Source organism: Prunus mume, linkage group LG4 (genome assembly GCF_029339155.1).
Source record: "Prunus mume cultivar Tortuosa linkage group LG4, ASM2933915v1, whole genome shotgun sequence".
NCBI lineage: Eukaryota > Viridiplantae > Streptophyta > Magnoliopsida > Rosales > Rosaceae > Prunus > Prunus mume.
In genome coordinates, this window is record NC_142701.1 from 15,257,929 (window position 1) to 15,274,163 (window position 16,235).

General features: G+C 35.9%; 1 protein-coding gene and 1 pseudogene across 4 annotated transcripts; one reads left to right on the forward strand and one right to left on the reverse strand.

Annotated features, from left to right (window-relative positions):
* Window positions 1-1,593: 1,593 nt before the first annotated feature.
* LOC148917988 (small ribosomal subunit protein eS7z-like) lies at window positions 1,594-4,062 on the forward strand (annotated as a pseudogene). Its single transcript, XR_016126113.1, has 6 exons — window positions 1,594-1,738; window positions 2,336-2,400; window positions 2,493-2,563; window positions 2,640-2,763; window positions 3,065-3,249; window positions 3,560-4,062. The product of XR_016126113.1 is annotated as a small ribosomal subunit protein eS7z-like (transcript).
* Window positions 4,063-4,195: 133 nt separating this feature from the next.
* LOC148917989 (disease resistance protein At4g27190-like) lies at window positions 4,196-14,743 on the reverse strand. Of its 3 annotated transcripts, none has more exons than XM_089051182.1 (7): window positions 14,290-14,743; window positions 8,445-11,068; window positions 7,476-7,892; window positions 6,691-7,365; window positions 4,921-5,754; window positions 4,753-4,846; window positions 4,196-4,592 (listed from the first exon to the last, which is right to left on the reverse strand). In XM_089051182.1, the coding sequence occupies exons 2-6, from the start codon at window positions 11,028-11,030 to the stop codon at window positions 4,811-4,813; spliced, it is 4,548 nt and encodes a 1,515-aa protein (XP_088907308.1). In that variant the 5' UTR covers window positions 11,031-11,068; window positions 14,290-14,743; the 3' UTR covers window positions 4,196-4,592; window positions 4,753-4,810. The 3 variants fall into 3 exon arrangements, with proteins under 3 accessions (XP_088907308.1, XP_088907306.1, XP_088907307.1); XM_089051180.1 differs by having other exon boundaries at window positions 4,196-4,650; XM_089051181.1 differs by lacking the exon at window positions 14,290-14,743 and adding an exon at window positions 12,431-12,611 and having other exon boundaries at window positions 4,196-4,650.
* Window positions 14,744-16,235: the final 1,492 nt, after the last annotated feature.

A 16,235-nucleotide genomic window follows, 5' to 3' on the forward strand; every position in this document is an offset into this window, starting at 1 on the left:
TTTCAGATTCCAAAAATACCCCCAACTAAGCCATTATTGCATTTTGTATATTAATGTAGGAATCAATATGGAAACAGTTTTTAATTGGATTGTATATAATGACAGATGTTGAATTTGGAAAGATCTCCAAATGGTTGTAATGGAAGTAGGAATTAATTTTGAAACATTTTTTAAAAAATTTAACAATAAATTCAAATTTGGGTAATCGGTTTGTTTAATAAAATGTTTATGTTATTTTCTTTTTATGAATTATACATGACTAATAATCCACTTTATAATTGTTTATGAATAAAACTATACATACTAATTATGTTGAAAAAATAATGTACCTATTACTTGTTTGTTTTATGAAAAATATAATTTACCTAGTATGAAAAGTGTACATAATTATCTATTCCAATATACCTACATTATACGACATCCAATATACCTACATTAATTTTAATGTACTTACAATTAGGATTTAGATATTATATGTCATCCAATATACCTACCATTTATCTAAATAATGTACCTATTTTTTTCTATAAATAATATAGCCTTTTTTCTATGAATAAAGTACCTATTATTTGTTTTATTAAAAGTAATTTTTTTAAATGAACCTATTTTCTCTCTCCAAATAACTTACCTATTTTTTTCCTCTAATAATGTACCTATTTTTCATAGGTACATTATTGGATATGTAATTTATTGGATACCTATATTTTATATGTATATATTTATATTATAATTTTCATAGGTACATTATTGGATATGTAATTTACAGATTTTTTTTTTTGTTTGCAATTTTAGGGGGCGAGATGTGAGAGGGAATGACAACTATAAGAAATGGGATGATTGATATGCTATTAATAGGGAGTATATTAATTACAATTATGGCAGTTAATGAAATGCTTGAAATAAATTATAAATAAAATATGAAGTTTAGTGGCAACGATGTAAAAACATAGAAATACTACTACCTCTTATATCATACTGGTCATTTAAATTTGAAATTGGGTTTTACACATAGATTTATAGAGTGATGGGTATATATCTAGGAAATAGAAAATGTAGGGATCTATATTGGACAAGCTCTTTATTTTAAACCAAATGTTTCGGCTTTCTATTTATTTTATTTTAGTTTTCATTTTCTTTCTCACGTACCGGGCGCGGGGTTTCCACCCACCCCCGGTTCCGGGGCGTGACAAGTTTTGCTTTCCTTTAAATTTTGGTCATGGAATATTTGCAAAATCAATTAGGTACTTATTGTTAGATTTTTCAATATCCATCCAAATCGTTGTACGCAAGTGTCACGTTGTGTTTGGTCACTTTCTGATGGCAACTTTATCATTGTAAAGGCTTAATTATGTACATGCCCCTTGTGCTTTCAAACTTATCTCATATTACCACCTGTGTTTTCAAATGGCTCAAAATACCCCCCAACCTTATAAAAACCGTCTCACGTTACCGCTTCCGTCAGTTTTTGATTTTCATTATAAAAGTTCTTGCTCAACCCCAAAAAATTCTAGAACAGCAGCCCTCCCTTTGTTATTGTTCATCCGACCAGTTTTTGGGCTACCATCTTCTCCTCCAGCCACCCCAAGTGACGACATGGGTATCAAAAGAACCAGCCTCACATCTCAGCTGCTGTCAACCGCCGTCTGGATCGTCGGAAAAAGCAAGAAATTGACCGGTTTTTACCCAAAATCTTCATCGCTCGTTCGGGCGATTCCGAGCACCATTTTCTTCAATCCAGGTATGTTTTTTCAACCTCTCGAGCTGTTCTTACTGCTAGTTGTGTTGGCTAGGAGAAATTTCTGAGTTTTGGAGGGTAAATAAGCGACGAACAATAACAAAGGGGAGGAATGCTGTTCTGGAATTTTTTTGGGGGAGGGGGAGATGAACGATAACGTTCGTAATGGAACTTCAAAAAAACTGACGGAAGGAGTAATGTGAGATGGTTTTTAAAAAGTTAGGGGGTACTTTGAGCCGTTTGCAAACACAGGTGGTAATCTAAGATAAGTTTGAAAGCACATGAGGCATATACATAATTAAGCCTTGTATAAATGAAACATATATTAATTGATTAAAAGAAACTAGAAAATAAGAAAAGTCAAAAAAAGCAAAAGAAAAATAGCCCCTTCCGTCCTCTCTGTTACTTTGTTTGGGGTGTTCTTCGTGATTTGGATGTCCGTCATTTTAAGGCTTTCTGGTTCATCCAATCCCACTTAACCACTAATTAAACTCTCATCACGTTGCTATATGAACCAACTTATCTGACGACGTGAGGGAGGAGGAGATATGAACAGATTTAATGGGTTATGGTAAAGATAGAATATTAGACTCATTAACTGATGTTGTATAAATAAATCGGAATTTAAGGTTACTGATGCTGAACTTGAAGAGTCAGTTGGACAGGCAAGATATGCAGCTTTTTATTGCGCTTTCTATTGCTGAAATTGTTGCTATGATGTTTAGATATAATCATGAGTTGTTTGTTGTCTGTGCAGGCAATCTTTGATTTGGAAACAGACTCGGACCTGAAAAGTGAACTGAAGGATCTATATATAAATTCAGCTGTGTAAGAACTGTTTACTGAATGACTTTTTATTGTAAACTGTTGCCGATTGTATGATTAATATTGCTCCTTTCTCCAGTCAAGTTGATGTGGTTGGGAACCGGAAGGCGGTTGTTATCCGCAGACCATATAGACGTAGGAAGGCTTATCGCAAGATCCATGTTCTGATTGTGAGGGAGCTAGAGAAGAAATTCAGTGGAAAGGTGATTATTTAAGTTCTTTGGTTCTCTGCCATTTATGAAATCTAGATTTAACCCAGACTATGTTTTCTTCGTGATGTTTTTATGTACTTGTTTCTAGGCACTACATTTTGTGCCTTACAATAAAGGATATTTTATTTTTATCTTCCTAGCTGACTTTTCTTACAGTCAACCCATTTTATTTTTTCTTCTCTTATTTCATTTTTGCTATAATTAAAGTGAGTAGATCTCTGATTCAGACATGTGTTTATTTGCAAATAGTGGTTTTCTTTGGTGGTGTTTATTTTTGTTTGTCATGTGGTAGGATGTAGTTCTGATCGCCACACGAAGGATAGTGAGGCCTCCAAAGAAAGGGTCTGCTGTCCAACGGCCCCGCACTCGTACTCTAACTGCTGTCCATGAGGCAATGTTGGAGGATATGTTGTTTTGCCTGCTGAGATTGTTGGTAAACGAACTAGATATCGACTTGATGGGTCCAAGATAATGAAGGTAAGCTGTCGAAGGAAAACAATATTGTTTGATATAAAGACACACACACACACACACAAACACTTGGAAATGGGAAAAAAAGGGGTTGATTAATGCTTGAAAGATGAAGGCTAAGAACCTTATTACCAAAGAGAGGATTTTGTTACGAAGATGTCCAAAGACTGCCAATGGAATAGATGAATTGAGAACGTAGTACATTTAGGTGGGATGGATATTATAATGGATTTATTATAAAAGTACATGCATAGGTTGTCAAGGGTAGGATTTTGTTTGTTAATTACCATAATTATCTATCTTCAATGCTGGGCAGGTTTTCTTGGATCCCAAGGAACGAAACAACACGGAGTACAAGCTGGAGAGCTTTTCTGCAGTTTACAGGAAGCTTTCAGGAAAAGATGTTGTGTTTGAGTACCCAATAACTGATGCATAGAAACAGTGTGCGATGGCGCCTTCCAAATAGGTTCCCGTCCCTTTTCTTTATATTTTCTATGAACTTATGCTCATCAGGCAGTCAATTCAAAATTTTGATGTTGAGGGCGCGGTGCAGCGTGCCTTTGGATGGATTTTGGTCTCTTCAATATTAGCACATTTAAGTTAGGTGATATCGGTTAATGTAGCATTTTTTGTTTTCTCTTAGACTTGCTCTTTTCATTATGCATGGTCATTGACAAGTTTGCTTTTAGTCTGGTGATTTTGTTTTGTTTATTTAAGTCTATTGACCTATTTTTCTCAATGAATATGCACTGGAAACTAAAGAAGTTTCTATGAACTAGTTATGATCTTTGTAATACAACCTCTGTATTTGATGCAGCATGTTATGCCATTACTTTTCTTAACTTCACTAACAAGCAAAAGTTTTGGTTACAATATCTCAAGAAAATATCACAGAGATAGACTTCATCAGTTTGAGGGATCAACAAAAGAGACATGTAAAAGGGCAGAGTACTGAAAGAAATACCAGGATTTATGAATTTGATTACAATTTATTGATTCGCACAAGTCACAGAGTAAGCATTTCCCAAACACTTGGTGCACGTACCAAATGCAACTGAACCCAGCAGGAAAAAAAAAATTAACAAAAGAGTTCACAGATGAAGCCTCCATTTGCAACCAGCACAACAGCAGAGCTAAGAGACATGAACCAATCCCTAAAGCCAAAAGTAGGGACTTGAGGTTCCAAAACCAACAGAGCTCCGATATAAATCACACTTGTATCACAAAGCAGTTATAGACATGGCAACACAAGCATAACACAACAGGAATTGGAATGCCTGAATGCCAACACAAATCACACAACCATTTCCAAATTCTTCGGCCTGTGCCTTGAGGTGGCCGCTTGCAAGCTTGTATTAAACAATTAACATTGATCAGATCGGCAATGGGGGGCAAGGGCGGGAACAGCTGGGTGAGGGTGGAACAGAGAGAATTGTCAGAACAAGTAAAAATGTATTTATCGAATGGTATCCACTACATACTGAATGAATGGTACCAGTATATACTTACAGTGAAACTAATTAGGAATTGATGTGGTGGAAACTATGGAATATGGAGTCTTGCAGCATTAATTTGTATGGGCAATCAGCTGCGTCATTCCTCCCTGGAAATATATTGTTGAGCATTACAACGAAACATACGACCATACAGTTTATTAATATGAATGAAAACTTATACCGTTTCATTGCCATCATCTTCTTCTTCTTTTTCTTCCACTTCCTCTATTATTTGTTGTCTTTCTGGTCTTGAACCACTTTGAATCAGTGACCCATCAGGGGAAATCTTCAACTCAATCAGGCATTCCTTGACAATTAAAGAGTTTAAGGATGGGACTCTAACAGTGCAATTTCCTGATGAGCAACAGCCTCGCAGACTTGGTAGATAATAAAGTTTCAAATGTTGCAAGCAGCTGAAAGCAATCTCATAATAATTTCTTGAATCTTCTTCATCTTCGTTGCTTGCCACTATCTCTATCATGCTTTCACAATTCTCAACTTCCAAGCTTTTGAGTTGGTGTAAACATTTAGCCACCGAATAAGTTGTTAAGTATTTTAGTCCCTCACAATTTGATACGTGTAAAGTGGTTAGTTTGTGAAAGGATATTGCGGATGAAGTTAGATTCTTTAATCTGCCACAATTGTACACCTTTAGAATTTCCAAGTTTGGAAAAACTGATTCAGAGTTGTCATTCCCAATCCCTAGATGCATCAGCTCCTTCATTTGGTTGAGATACAAAATCTTTATGTGCGGGAGGGTCCTCCCAACTGCATCTATTTCCCCGCTACTAGTTCCTTCATACACAAATATTTCTTTCCAAGGACCATTGTAAACAACGAGCTGTTCAAGATTATGTAATTTCTCAAGGAAATGAAATGACTGGGGGTGTGCACAAGAAAATGCAAACTTTTTTAGATTGATAAACAACTTTGCTGGGAGTAGACTATGTGCTTCATACCAAATCTCTGTGTTCTCGTCCAAGCGCAATACTTCCAAGTTGGGGAATGGATTACCCTGAAATAATATCAACATTTGGATGTCATTGTCAACCCACTTGGCCAGTTGCATAACTAAATACTATATTCAGTGGTATTCACCTGGTCACCAAGGACCAAGGAACATTATGGTCACTTGCCGTTTGATCTCATCCAAGGGCAAATAATGAATCAAGTATTAATTAAATTAAAAAAAATTAATTATTTAAAAAAAAACTCAAATATGCTACCAACTTCAATTATAATTTATACCGAAGTGAAATTATGCCTCACCCTTGCTCAGCGGCTTTCACTCTCTAATCCAAAAAGAACTTGGCCTCTGTTCTACCTCAGTCTCTTGTCAATTTCCAATTTTGGTTTTTGTGCTTTTCTTTGGGTTTTTTCGTTTCTTGGCTAAATTCAGTACTTATTCAGTTTTTCTTTATACAATCTTATTCGGTGATTTCATGTACTCTATTGGGGAATCCTACACAGAAAAGAAATGAGGCATTTCTGGAGAGTGAAAGGAAAACGTGAGACAGTGAGAGGAGTAAGTGGGTTTAAGCATTAGTTGTTTTTGTTGTTGTTGCTGTAATTGAAATTTTGGGAAGTGTTTTTTAAATTATTTAAGGCTTGAATCATTATTTATCATTGGATGAGATCTAACGGCAGGTGACCAAGGTATTCCTGAATCCTTGGTGACACTATCTTCATCTAATGTCATCGATTGAATTATTTTAAATTTTCGAGTCTTTATTTTGTTGTATACATGTCTTTACTATATATATTAGTAAATTACTACTCCCTAACCTTGACTATTGTTTTTATTCGACGGATGTGCTTTGAATTTTTTGACAAGGTGGAGGCCAAAAAATTATTTTAATAAAAGAAAAATCTGCAATACTTAATGATAATAAAAATTGCAAAGAAAATAAGTGAAGATGAATTTCGCTACAGGAGCAAGAGAATTTTGTACCTTGTCAACTAACAAAAAAGGTTGTTTGATTGGTGTACCCGAATCAAGTCTTTCTTGGAATCTTGAATATTCGGAAGCAAGAATCTCCACTTTACCACATTCAAAGAATATCAATGATTTGAGTAATGGCCACTTGGAAACATGTAGCCCCGAATAGAAAATCCTTAGTTGGGGCAAATGTTGCAATTGCACAAGTGTTACTTTAGAGAACACAAACTCAGGTGTCATTTCTAGTCCGTCCTTGGCAACAATTTCTTCCAATATTCCACAATTCTCCACGTACAGCTCGCTTAGCTGCTGAAGACCTTTGGCCAATGAGGCTGGAAAGATATTTTTCAAGTTGTCACACGAATTTATTTTTACATAATCCAGATTTGGGCACCCAAAAGTTTTCAACTGAGTGGTTGATGATGTGCCGTATGCTTCTTTAACGCCAAGTACTACCCCCATGTCAAAAACTACTTGTAGTGATTTGCATTGCTTTATCACTAATGTGCCTAGAGCATTCAATCTTCCCATCATACTTGGCGCAAAGATATTTATTAGACTCTGGCATCTCAAAACTGCAACTTCTTTGAGCTTTCGAAAAGAGTCTGGAGCAAGGTGGCAGTGCCATACAGTCCTCAACTTAGGTATGTCATAGATGATCAACCTCTCCAAGCTAGGAAATCCTACCTGTATGTATATTCATCTCATAAACTAGTCAGAACACCTTTTTTCACTAATGAGGTACACATTAATTGGAAATAAATGCATAAAGAAAGGGAAAGAAATTTATAATTCACCTTTTCATCAAAAAGAAAGCGTGGTATAACAGTCTCAAGATTCTCCTTGGAGTTCCTATCGTCATTTTCTTTGCCTATTGAAGTAATTTCACTCTTTCTATCAAAGATGAATGTCCCCAGTCTAGGACAATCCTCAATATGCAATGTCTCCAATAATGAAAATTCAATATAACTTCCGGAGTAGAATCTAGTGAGGCTTGGAAGATGTTGCAAATTTAGAGATTTTAGATTGCAAAACATGTTATCTCTATGTTCTTGATTGTATCCACTTGTTGATACTATTTCTTCCATCATTTGGCATGTGGATACCTCAAGATGTTTGAGTTGCTGAAGACGTCTAGCCATGGAACATGAAAACAAGAATCTTAAACCATCACATTGATGCAAGATCAAGCGTGTTAAGTTGGGTATCAGAACCTGGGTATAGTACACAATTCATGTTTAATTAGGGAAATGACAATTTACATGCTCATCAGTTGTATAAATTCCAAAATGAGTTGACAAAAAGTAAAGGTCTAATATGTCCTTGTGGAGTAAAAATGTATCTGAAAAAGAAAAAGTGGCCTCAAAGTTTATTAGTCTATTAATTTAAAATATAACACATTTTTGTTGAATCACTGAATATTGTACACTAATAAATAGACTTTCGAGAATGGATCATGCTTTCGTCATAATATGAATCATTGAATATTGTACACTAATTAAAAGCTAATACCTTTTCTTTCTCAATCAAAAACTAATAAATTAATATACCGTTTAAATGAATTGTAACTTGGATATAATTTCAATCCTAGTACTACATAATCCGTGCATAAAGAATATGCATTATTTAAATGGATTATTTTCTACCTGCAGAAAGAATGACCAAAATGAAATATATACAAAAGCAACTAATTTGTTAAGAAATAAATATAGAACAAATCCGAATGATATGTAGAAAGGCTGGGCATATGAAACCGCAAAACGTACCTCTCCATCCATGAAAAGTTTCGTGGGTCCACCAATTTCATTCTCCAAAATGATTTCTTTGGCCTCTGTACTTACAACTGACGTGCTGCCTTTGGAGGAGAAACCAATAAGCTTTGGCAGATTCCATAAAGTCAAAGATCGTAACTCTTGAAAAGGCTGAGGTATGAGTTGGCCACAACATACAGTTTCCAAATTAACAAGGTTGTAAAGAGATAGCGACTCCAAGTTGGGGAAGGCATGACTCGAGTTAATGACAGCTGTAACAGCATCGTTGTTTTGGACATGGAGATTCTTCAGTTGTTTACCACTGTCACTTGCTGATATATAGGAAATAATATTTGCAGCCTCCATCCCATCCAAGTCCAAATGTTCACATCTCTTTAGCAGCAATTTTATACCTTGGCTGAATTGACTGCTCGTAGTGAGCTTGAGTTTTAACATGTTAGAGGAGGTTCCGTATTTATCAGGATATAGCCAACAATCACCAATAAGTACGGTGTATCTTTCTAACTTCGTATCCGAGAACATGTTTGCTGGAAGAAGCTTAGCATCTGGAATACATATATCTAATGCAGTTAGTTGATGCAATTGTTTCAGCTCTGACACGCTCGCATTACTTCTTCCATCATTTAAATCTCCTTCCCATTCCTTAAATCTTCCCATTCTCAAGTCTTCTAGACTTGTCAAGCTTGATATAACGCCAGCTGGGATCACTACAAGTTCAGAGCAACGGGTCAAATCCAACAATTGTAGACGAGTCAATTGCCCTATTTCTTTGGGCAACTCTTTCACCTTAGATTCTAAAAGGCTAAGAATTTTCAAGTTTGTTAGCTGTCCAACTAGAGCTATGTCCCCCAACACGCTCTGATCTAAACACAAAGTTTGAAGATTTGTTAGGGATTGAAGAGATGGAGGCAGTGCTCGGAAATGAAGCCGTGTTAAATCTAACACTCTGAGTTCCTTCATCTCTTCAAAAAAGTTGCAAGGGATTTCAAGCGAGTTGTCACTACTCCCCAAATAAAAAAATTTAAGTTCAGGGCATTCCCAAGGTACATCGGGAAGCTTGGGGATAGTACATCTTCGGAGAGAGATTAGAGTGCAGTCCTTACTTGGACTTTCATCCAACTCTGTATAAGCTCTTGATAAGGCATGTTGATCTCTAGATGCAATTCGGACAGCAACATCTCGTACAACATCATGCATTCTAACACTTCCATCGTCATAACCATCAAGCAACAGACAAGAATTTTTAAGTTTTTTAACCAACGAATGCAATGCATTCCGTGCCTCTTCCACTGTGCGAACATTTTCAACCAAACCCAAACCTATAGAGTATTTCAACAAGTCAGAGAGAAACAAAGCATACTTACCTTCTGCCATTATTGCACAGAGCAAGAACAACGGCCTAAGCTCCTCGCTATCCAATTTATTGTAACTCCACTCTATTATCAAGAACGCTATTTCTGTCAATCCTTTTTTCTCAAAATTTTTGAAGCGCCTCAAGGTATCTTTCCATTCTTCTAAAGAACTCTCTCTTAAACCGCTTGCAACTGCAACAACTAAAATAGGCAAACCTCCGCATTTTTTTGCCAATTCGTTTGCTACTCTCTGTATGCGGTCATCTTTAATAACAGCACCTGCCTTCTTCTCAAACAAACTCAAACTTTCTTGTTCACATAAAAGGTCAAGCGGAAAATTCTTTTGCGTACCCATCTCAGAAAATAAAACTTCCTTATCTCTAGATGTCAACAATAAATTACAAGTCCGGACATGGACAAGTCCCACAGTCTCCAAATCAATTCTTGTCGAAACATCATCTAAAATTACAAGAGTCTTCTTGTCTTTTATCCTGCGCCATAAACAATTTGCCCTTACTGCCATACTTTGAGGTTCCTTCACTTCCATACCTAACTTTTCAGCAATTTCTTTTTGAATTTCCATGTCATTTTTTTCTTTTACATTAAGTATTATAACCACATCATCAAATAACTTTTCTTTATTAGCTTCTCTGAATACTTCTTTGGCGAGTGTTGTCTTTCCAACACCCCCCAATCCGTACACCCCAATCCTGTTGGTATCAGGATTTTTCAGTTCCTCCATGATTTGCTTCAGCATTGAAGTCCTTGATTCAAAGGCCATGTATTCTTGAGAGGGTATGGCACTTATATCTTCTACTGGAGCTTCGTAAGAAACACTGGGAAACTCTTTTTTTGCATGTAGTTCAATCTTTTTTTCCAATTTTGCTGATTTCCTGCTAAACTGATGATACGAAACCAGATTAGGACATACTCCACGGAAACACTTTGTCTTTGCTTGGCCTTCATTTCCCAAAATCTTTTCTGCCTCTTGAGTGATCCCATCTGCTTCTTTTCTCCAGTTCTGGACATCAGTTTCTACTCCTTTACCATTTCTTTCAACTTCATCAACCCTATGCTTCATCCGGTCTTTGGCAGCATCTAAGTTCTTCAATTGGCTCCTCAGACTTTCAATGTTGCTTTTGTAGTTAATTAGATAACCCATTTGCCGCCCAACTGGTTCAACTGTGTACTCAATTATTTTAGAAATAATTCCGTTGAAGATCTCCATGGTTCTTTTTGTTTTGCTTTGGAATGAGACTCTTGTATCTGTTGAATAAAAGAACCCAAAAACAAGAAAATGAAAAAGAGTAAAAGAAAAAATATTAAACCAATTGAAATTAAGAAAGGAAACTAAATAGAAGAACACAGAGTATCAGTATGCAACACTTTTTTTTTTCTCGTTTTTTCAGTAAGTTTTTTCTGGAATTACAGGTAGGTTGTTCCTTTTTTCCTTTTCTGATAGTTATGAGATGTCAACTACCACCTATTATTTAATTTCAACCATCATCACCTTCACATGGGAATTTCATTCTGACCCGATCTGGGTTTTTTGGCCGCATGGCAGCATTTATTTGTTTTTGTGTTATGGTTCATGTGAACTGATCGACATGGTGTTCTATTTGATTCTGCCCAATGCTGGTGAACAAATTTTGGGTTAGGTGTGCAAAGGACTGTAATTCTAATACTATTGGAGTCCTTTTTTAACAGTACATAGAAGCATTGGAGCCTTCTTCCAGATGTGTTTGTCTAAGTTTATTATTGATAGTGTGCTAGAATTGTCTTATAGATAGTTATCCTGTTTTATATTCTTGATTTTGACTCTTCTGTTACTTTGTAGAATATGCAGTAATTTTTCTTACTCCAAGGTTTCCCAAGAAGGTTTTAACAAGTCTACTATTAATATGCTGGTTTCTTTGTAATGTTCTTGGGTTATTAATGGATTCTATATATTTTTTAATAAAAACTTATAGCTCTTTCTAATTTACCAAGTGGGCTAAAAGGAGTAGTTAGTGTCATATTAATTTCGCTTATTCTTAAAAAATTTGTGAAAGACCCCTTTAATTTGAAATCTTGGCTCCACCAATGCATATAGCAGGTGAATGTTAAGCCTGGTGAATTAAGTCTCACAATTAATACGAGCTTGCACTCCAAATTATTCTCATCTGCCTTCCAAACGTTTGCTTGGAGGAGTGGAGTTCAAATTCCATTATTACTTACAATTCTAACCTTGACCTTGACTATATAGTTTTTTTCTTTTCGAAATCACTGTAAAAGTAATTTAGCCAAAAACAATTTAGCTCCAGACATAATTTTAACTCTAGTTTTTATTTCTTTTTTCCAGAGAAAGGGAGATAAATTTAACTCTAGTTTAATAACTATGATTGTTTTGCAAAAGTAGAGTAAGACTGTCTTACATCAGTATAGACATGACTTTTGGATATGAAAATTCAAAAGTCATACGAAACAAAAACATTAATTGAGACTCGTAAACCAACCACCTATTATCTAATTCTAAGTATCGTCTCATACGTATGTACTTAAGAACTGACAGCATATGCTGATAATTATGTCCATGCTAATTTTTGATGTTTACTAGCTAGAAAAGTATAAAGGCTTGCTGCGACTTACCTATGTAGTAGAGGTGTCAAACGGGTCGTGCCGGGCCGGCCCATCCCATTTAAACTCGTGCTTTTAACGTTTTCGTATCGGGCCGGTCGGCCAATTTATTTTATCGGGCCGTGCCGTGCCGGCCCATTTAGTAAAATCATTGATCCCGGCCGGGCCCAAAGCCCATGTCCATATTGAAACGGGCGGGCGGGCTCGTGCCGTCTTTGTGCTCGTGCTCGTGCCATATTCGGGCCCAAGAACCAATCCATTTAATTTGAATTTTTTTCACTTGATTTTTTTTTTCACTACATAATTCAAATTATAAACATTAAAAATATAATTAGAGGCAAGAAATAATGAACTATTTGAAAATATTAATCAATCAAACATCCAAACAATATGAAATGGCGGAGGGCAAAAAGTGTTCAACTCCACGAAGTCCACTTCAACTTTTCATATTTAAACAAAGGACCCAAATAATTTCCCTAAAATGAAAGACATCAAATATATATTTATGATTAAAAAAAATATAAATAATGACATTAGATGCTATTTAGACACACAACATTGACTACCTTATGTGGCAACTGATGTGTCATGCCATGTCAATTAAAAAACCCTAGCATTCCTAGTGAGTGGCCTCATGACAACATTCATTAATTGACATGACATGACATATCAGTTGCCACATAAGGTGGTCATTAAGGTGGTCAATGTTGTATGTCCAAATAGCATTACTCGTCAAATTATTGCATTTTGACTTTTGAGAAAGAAAAAAAATGTTAAGTGGGTCGTGTTTGGGCTCGTGCTTGGGCTCGTGCCGTGCTTGAAGCATGCTCGGGCCATGGGCCGGCCCGGTCTATTGGACCTCATTTTTAATCCGGCTCGGCCCAAGTTTTTGTCTTTGTACGAGCACGGCCATTAATATTCATGCTCGTGCCGTGCCGTGCCTCATTTAAACGGGTTGGGCTCGTGCCATGCTGGGCCGGCTCATCCCATTTGACACCTCTACTATGTAGTGAGCAAATAAAAGTCAACAACAAGATAAGGCTGAGTCTTTGGTGAAAAACCTAGTGGCGGAGGAAACTTATAGGCTTTGTTTGGTATGCATGACTATCATAGGCCATGGATTATATTTAGGGATTGTCATGAATTCGCTTGGCTTGATCTAAGTTAAATAAAATTTGTCTTGTGTTTGGTGTATTCGCTTGGCTTAATCTAAGCTTATTATATCACATTGTATTATCAATCAACTCATGTTATATTATTTGTTTATTAATATTTTATTATAAGTTTATGAAATATCAACTTGTAGTTCACCTATATTATAACAGATGAATTCGTAACACATGTGACTTTGACACAACTTAAAAGCCAATTTTATGCCCTTTAAAAAAATTTAATTGTGCAAAAGGTTATTTTTTTGAAAATTAAATGTTTAAAATTAGCACTAGTATTTAATTTTTTTGTAAGATGTAACTCTAATTTTTAAAATGGATGTCCATTTTTAGAAATAGTTTTTGAATTACAATCCAAAACAAGGAAATTTCTCACAGAAATACTACAGCAAAAGTGAAGCAAAATAAGAGAAGAGATCGAAGGGCTCTTCGAATCATCCACCGTAAGTAAGCAAGAAAATCTTCCCGCCAATTATAAATGCAATTAAATTCAAAGATTCTTGGGAAATTCTGAAGAGAAAAAGAGATAGTTGGGCCACAGTTTTCCTTTAAATTTGTTAATTTTCTTTGTTTCTTTAATCGAAAAAAATTAGTTGGATTTACTTCTGAAATAATTAAGTTCAAATAAAGCTACACGTAGCAAAAATAAGAACATAAAATAGCAGAGGATAAATAAAGAAATAAAAAGATGAACATTAATACCTTTCTCTCTTTTGGTTACGAATGATATCAGTTCCCTTCAAAATGCTTATAGAACACCGCAGCACAATCAGCCTAATGATGAGACAAAGCTGAACTGCTACTACTACTTTTTTTTTTCTTTCTCTCTTTGAAAGTAAAAGCAAAACAGAGGTGATAATAACAGAACGAAATCAAGGGTGTGAAACGAAAACCAGAATATCTGAAGGCAGTAATTTTTTTTTTTCTTTTTGTTTTTTTGATTGGATTTTTAATTAGGAAAGTAAAGAAATATATCTAAGCAAAAGCTGGTTGCTGCAATGAAAAAACTGAAGGTTGCTCCTGCAATGAAGAAACTGAAGGTTGTTGACTGAAAGTGCATTCGAAGGAGACAATCAGTGAGGGTGGTAAATGAAGACATAGGAAAAGTCGCCGGAAATGTGGAAAAAATATGGAAATTTCCATCTGCTGAGCCCCACGAGAGAGAAAATACGAGTGAGGAGAGGGAATTGGGTCTTGGCGAGTAAAAACAAAAGTAACAACTCCACGGGCCCCGCTTAGTTGAGCACGTTGAGTGTGCCTGTGATATCAGCGCACTAAGAGGGGGTGTAAAGCCACTTTTACATTCTCTTTACACTTTCGAGGATGTAAATATGTTTTTTTGCTTGAGAGGTGTAAATTTGGGGGTGTAGCCGTGGGTTCAGCCTTTTATGTTGACTTTTCTTCATTTTTCTTCACTTTTCTCGGTGGGTCCCTTTGCAAGGGATGTAAAAATAGATGTAAATATACATTTTATTTTACATCCCCATGGTAGTGACGTATATTTACATCTATTTACATCTCCCTATTAGAGACGATTTGGTGACTCGGTGTGTATATTTAACATACACTCCTATATACACCCCCTACTCTGGATGCTCTAACCACTTGGTCTCCAAAAATCCCAACATCTATATGATAAACGGTAATAATGAAGACACATGAGATATTATATCAAATCAAAGGCACACAATTATTGTTTGTACACTAACCAAACCCAAACTTTGTTAAAGCAACTTTGATCATGTAAAAGGTGGTGTGTATGTCATTGTTAACTTATGTATACACCTAAGCTAGAAAGCTGGCCTGCTTTGTTAAAGCAACTTTAATCAGTGGACTGATTCCAGATTCTCGTAGCCCCCACAATTTCAATAACCTGCTTCGTAAGGTGTTACTGCCATTTGGGCGACCTCAGCTCCCATTTCTTTCCCTGTGAGATAATCGAAGGGATCCTCCACGAACAGGATTAGAACGACAACTTTTAGTTGAGTGGGTGGGCACCGCATTCAACTTTTCTTTGCCTTTTCTGTTTTTAATATGTCCAGTGCAACTTGACGGCGGTGGATCCGTGGCCAAGATGGGATCACGCTTAATTAACGGTACAACATAAAACACGACAACATGTATACATTATTGAAATTGATCATCAGTGGTGCAGTTTTCTTCTAGCCAGATTGGTATGGATATGGAAGCTTTCAGAAATTTTGAGATAGATGGTACTCAGGATGTCTCTTTCCCTTCACTTAGCAGGTAGTTTTAGGGAATAGTCCCTAAAAGTCTTACTGGACTTTTACTGATCAAAACATCCCATAGTTTCCAAAACACCACAAATAAAGAATTGTTTTGGGGTGCTTCGGTGGGCTATGACAATAAATTTTTGGATAGTTTGAAGCAACTACCATAACATGCAAAACGTTTGGTTACAATCTCTCAAGAAAATATACTCCATCAGTTTGAGGGATCAACAAAAGAGAAGTGTAAAAGAGCAGAGTATTGGAAGAAATACCAAAATTTAGGGTTAATGACCTAAATGGTTCTCCAATTATTGCTTCATTATCATTTTGGTTCATCAACTAAAATTTTCAATTCAAACACCCTTAAACTTTTTATTTTGTACCAAGATGGTCCATCTGTGACAGATTCCGTCACTT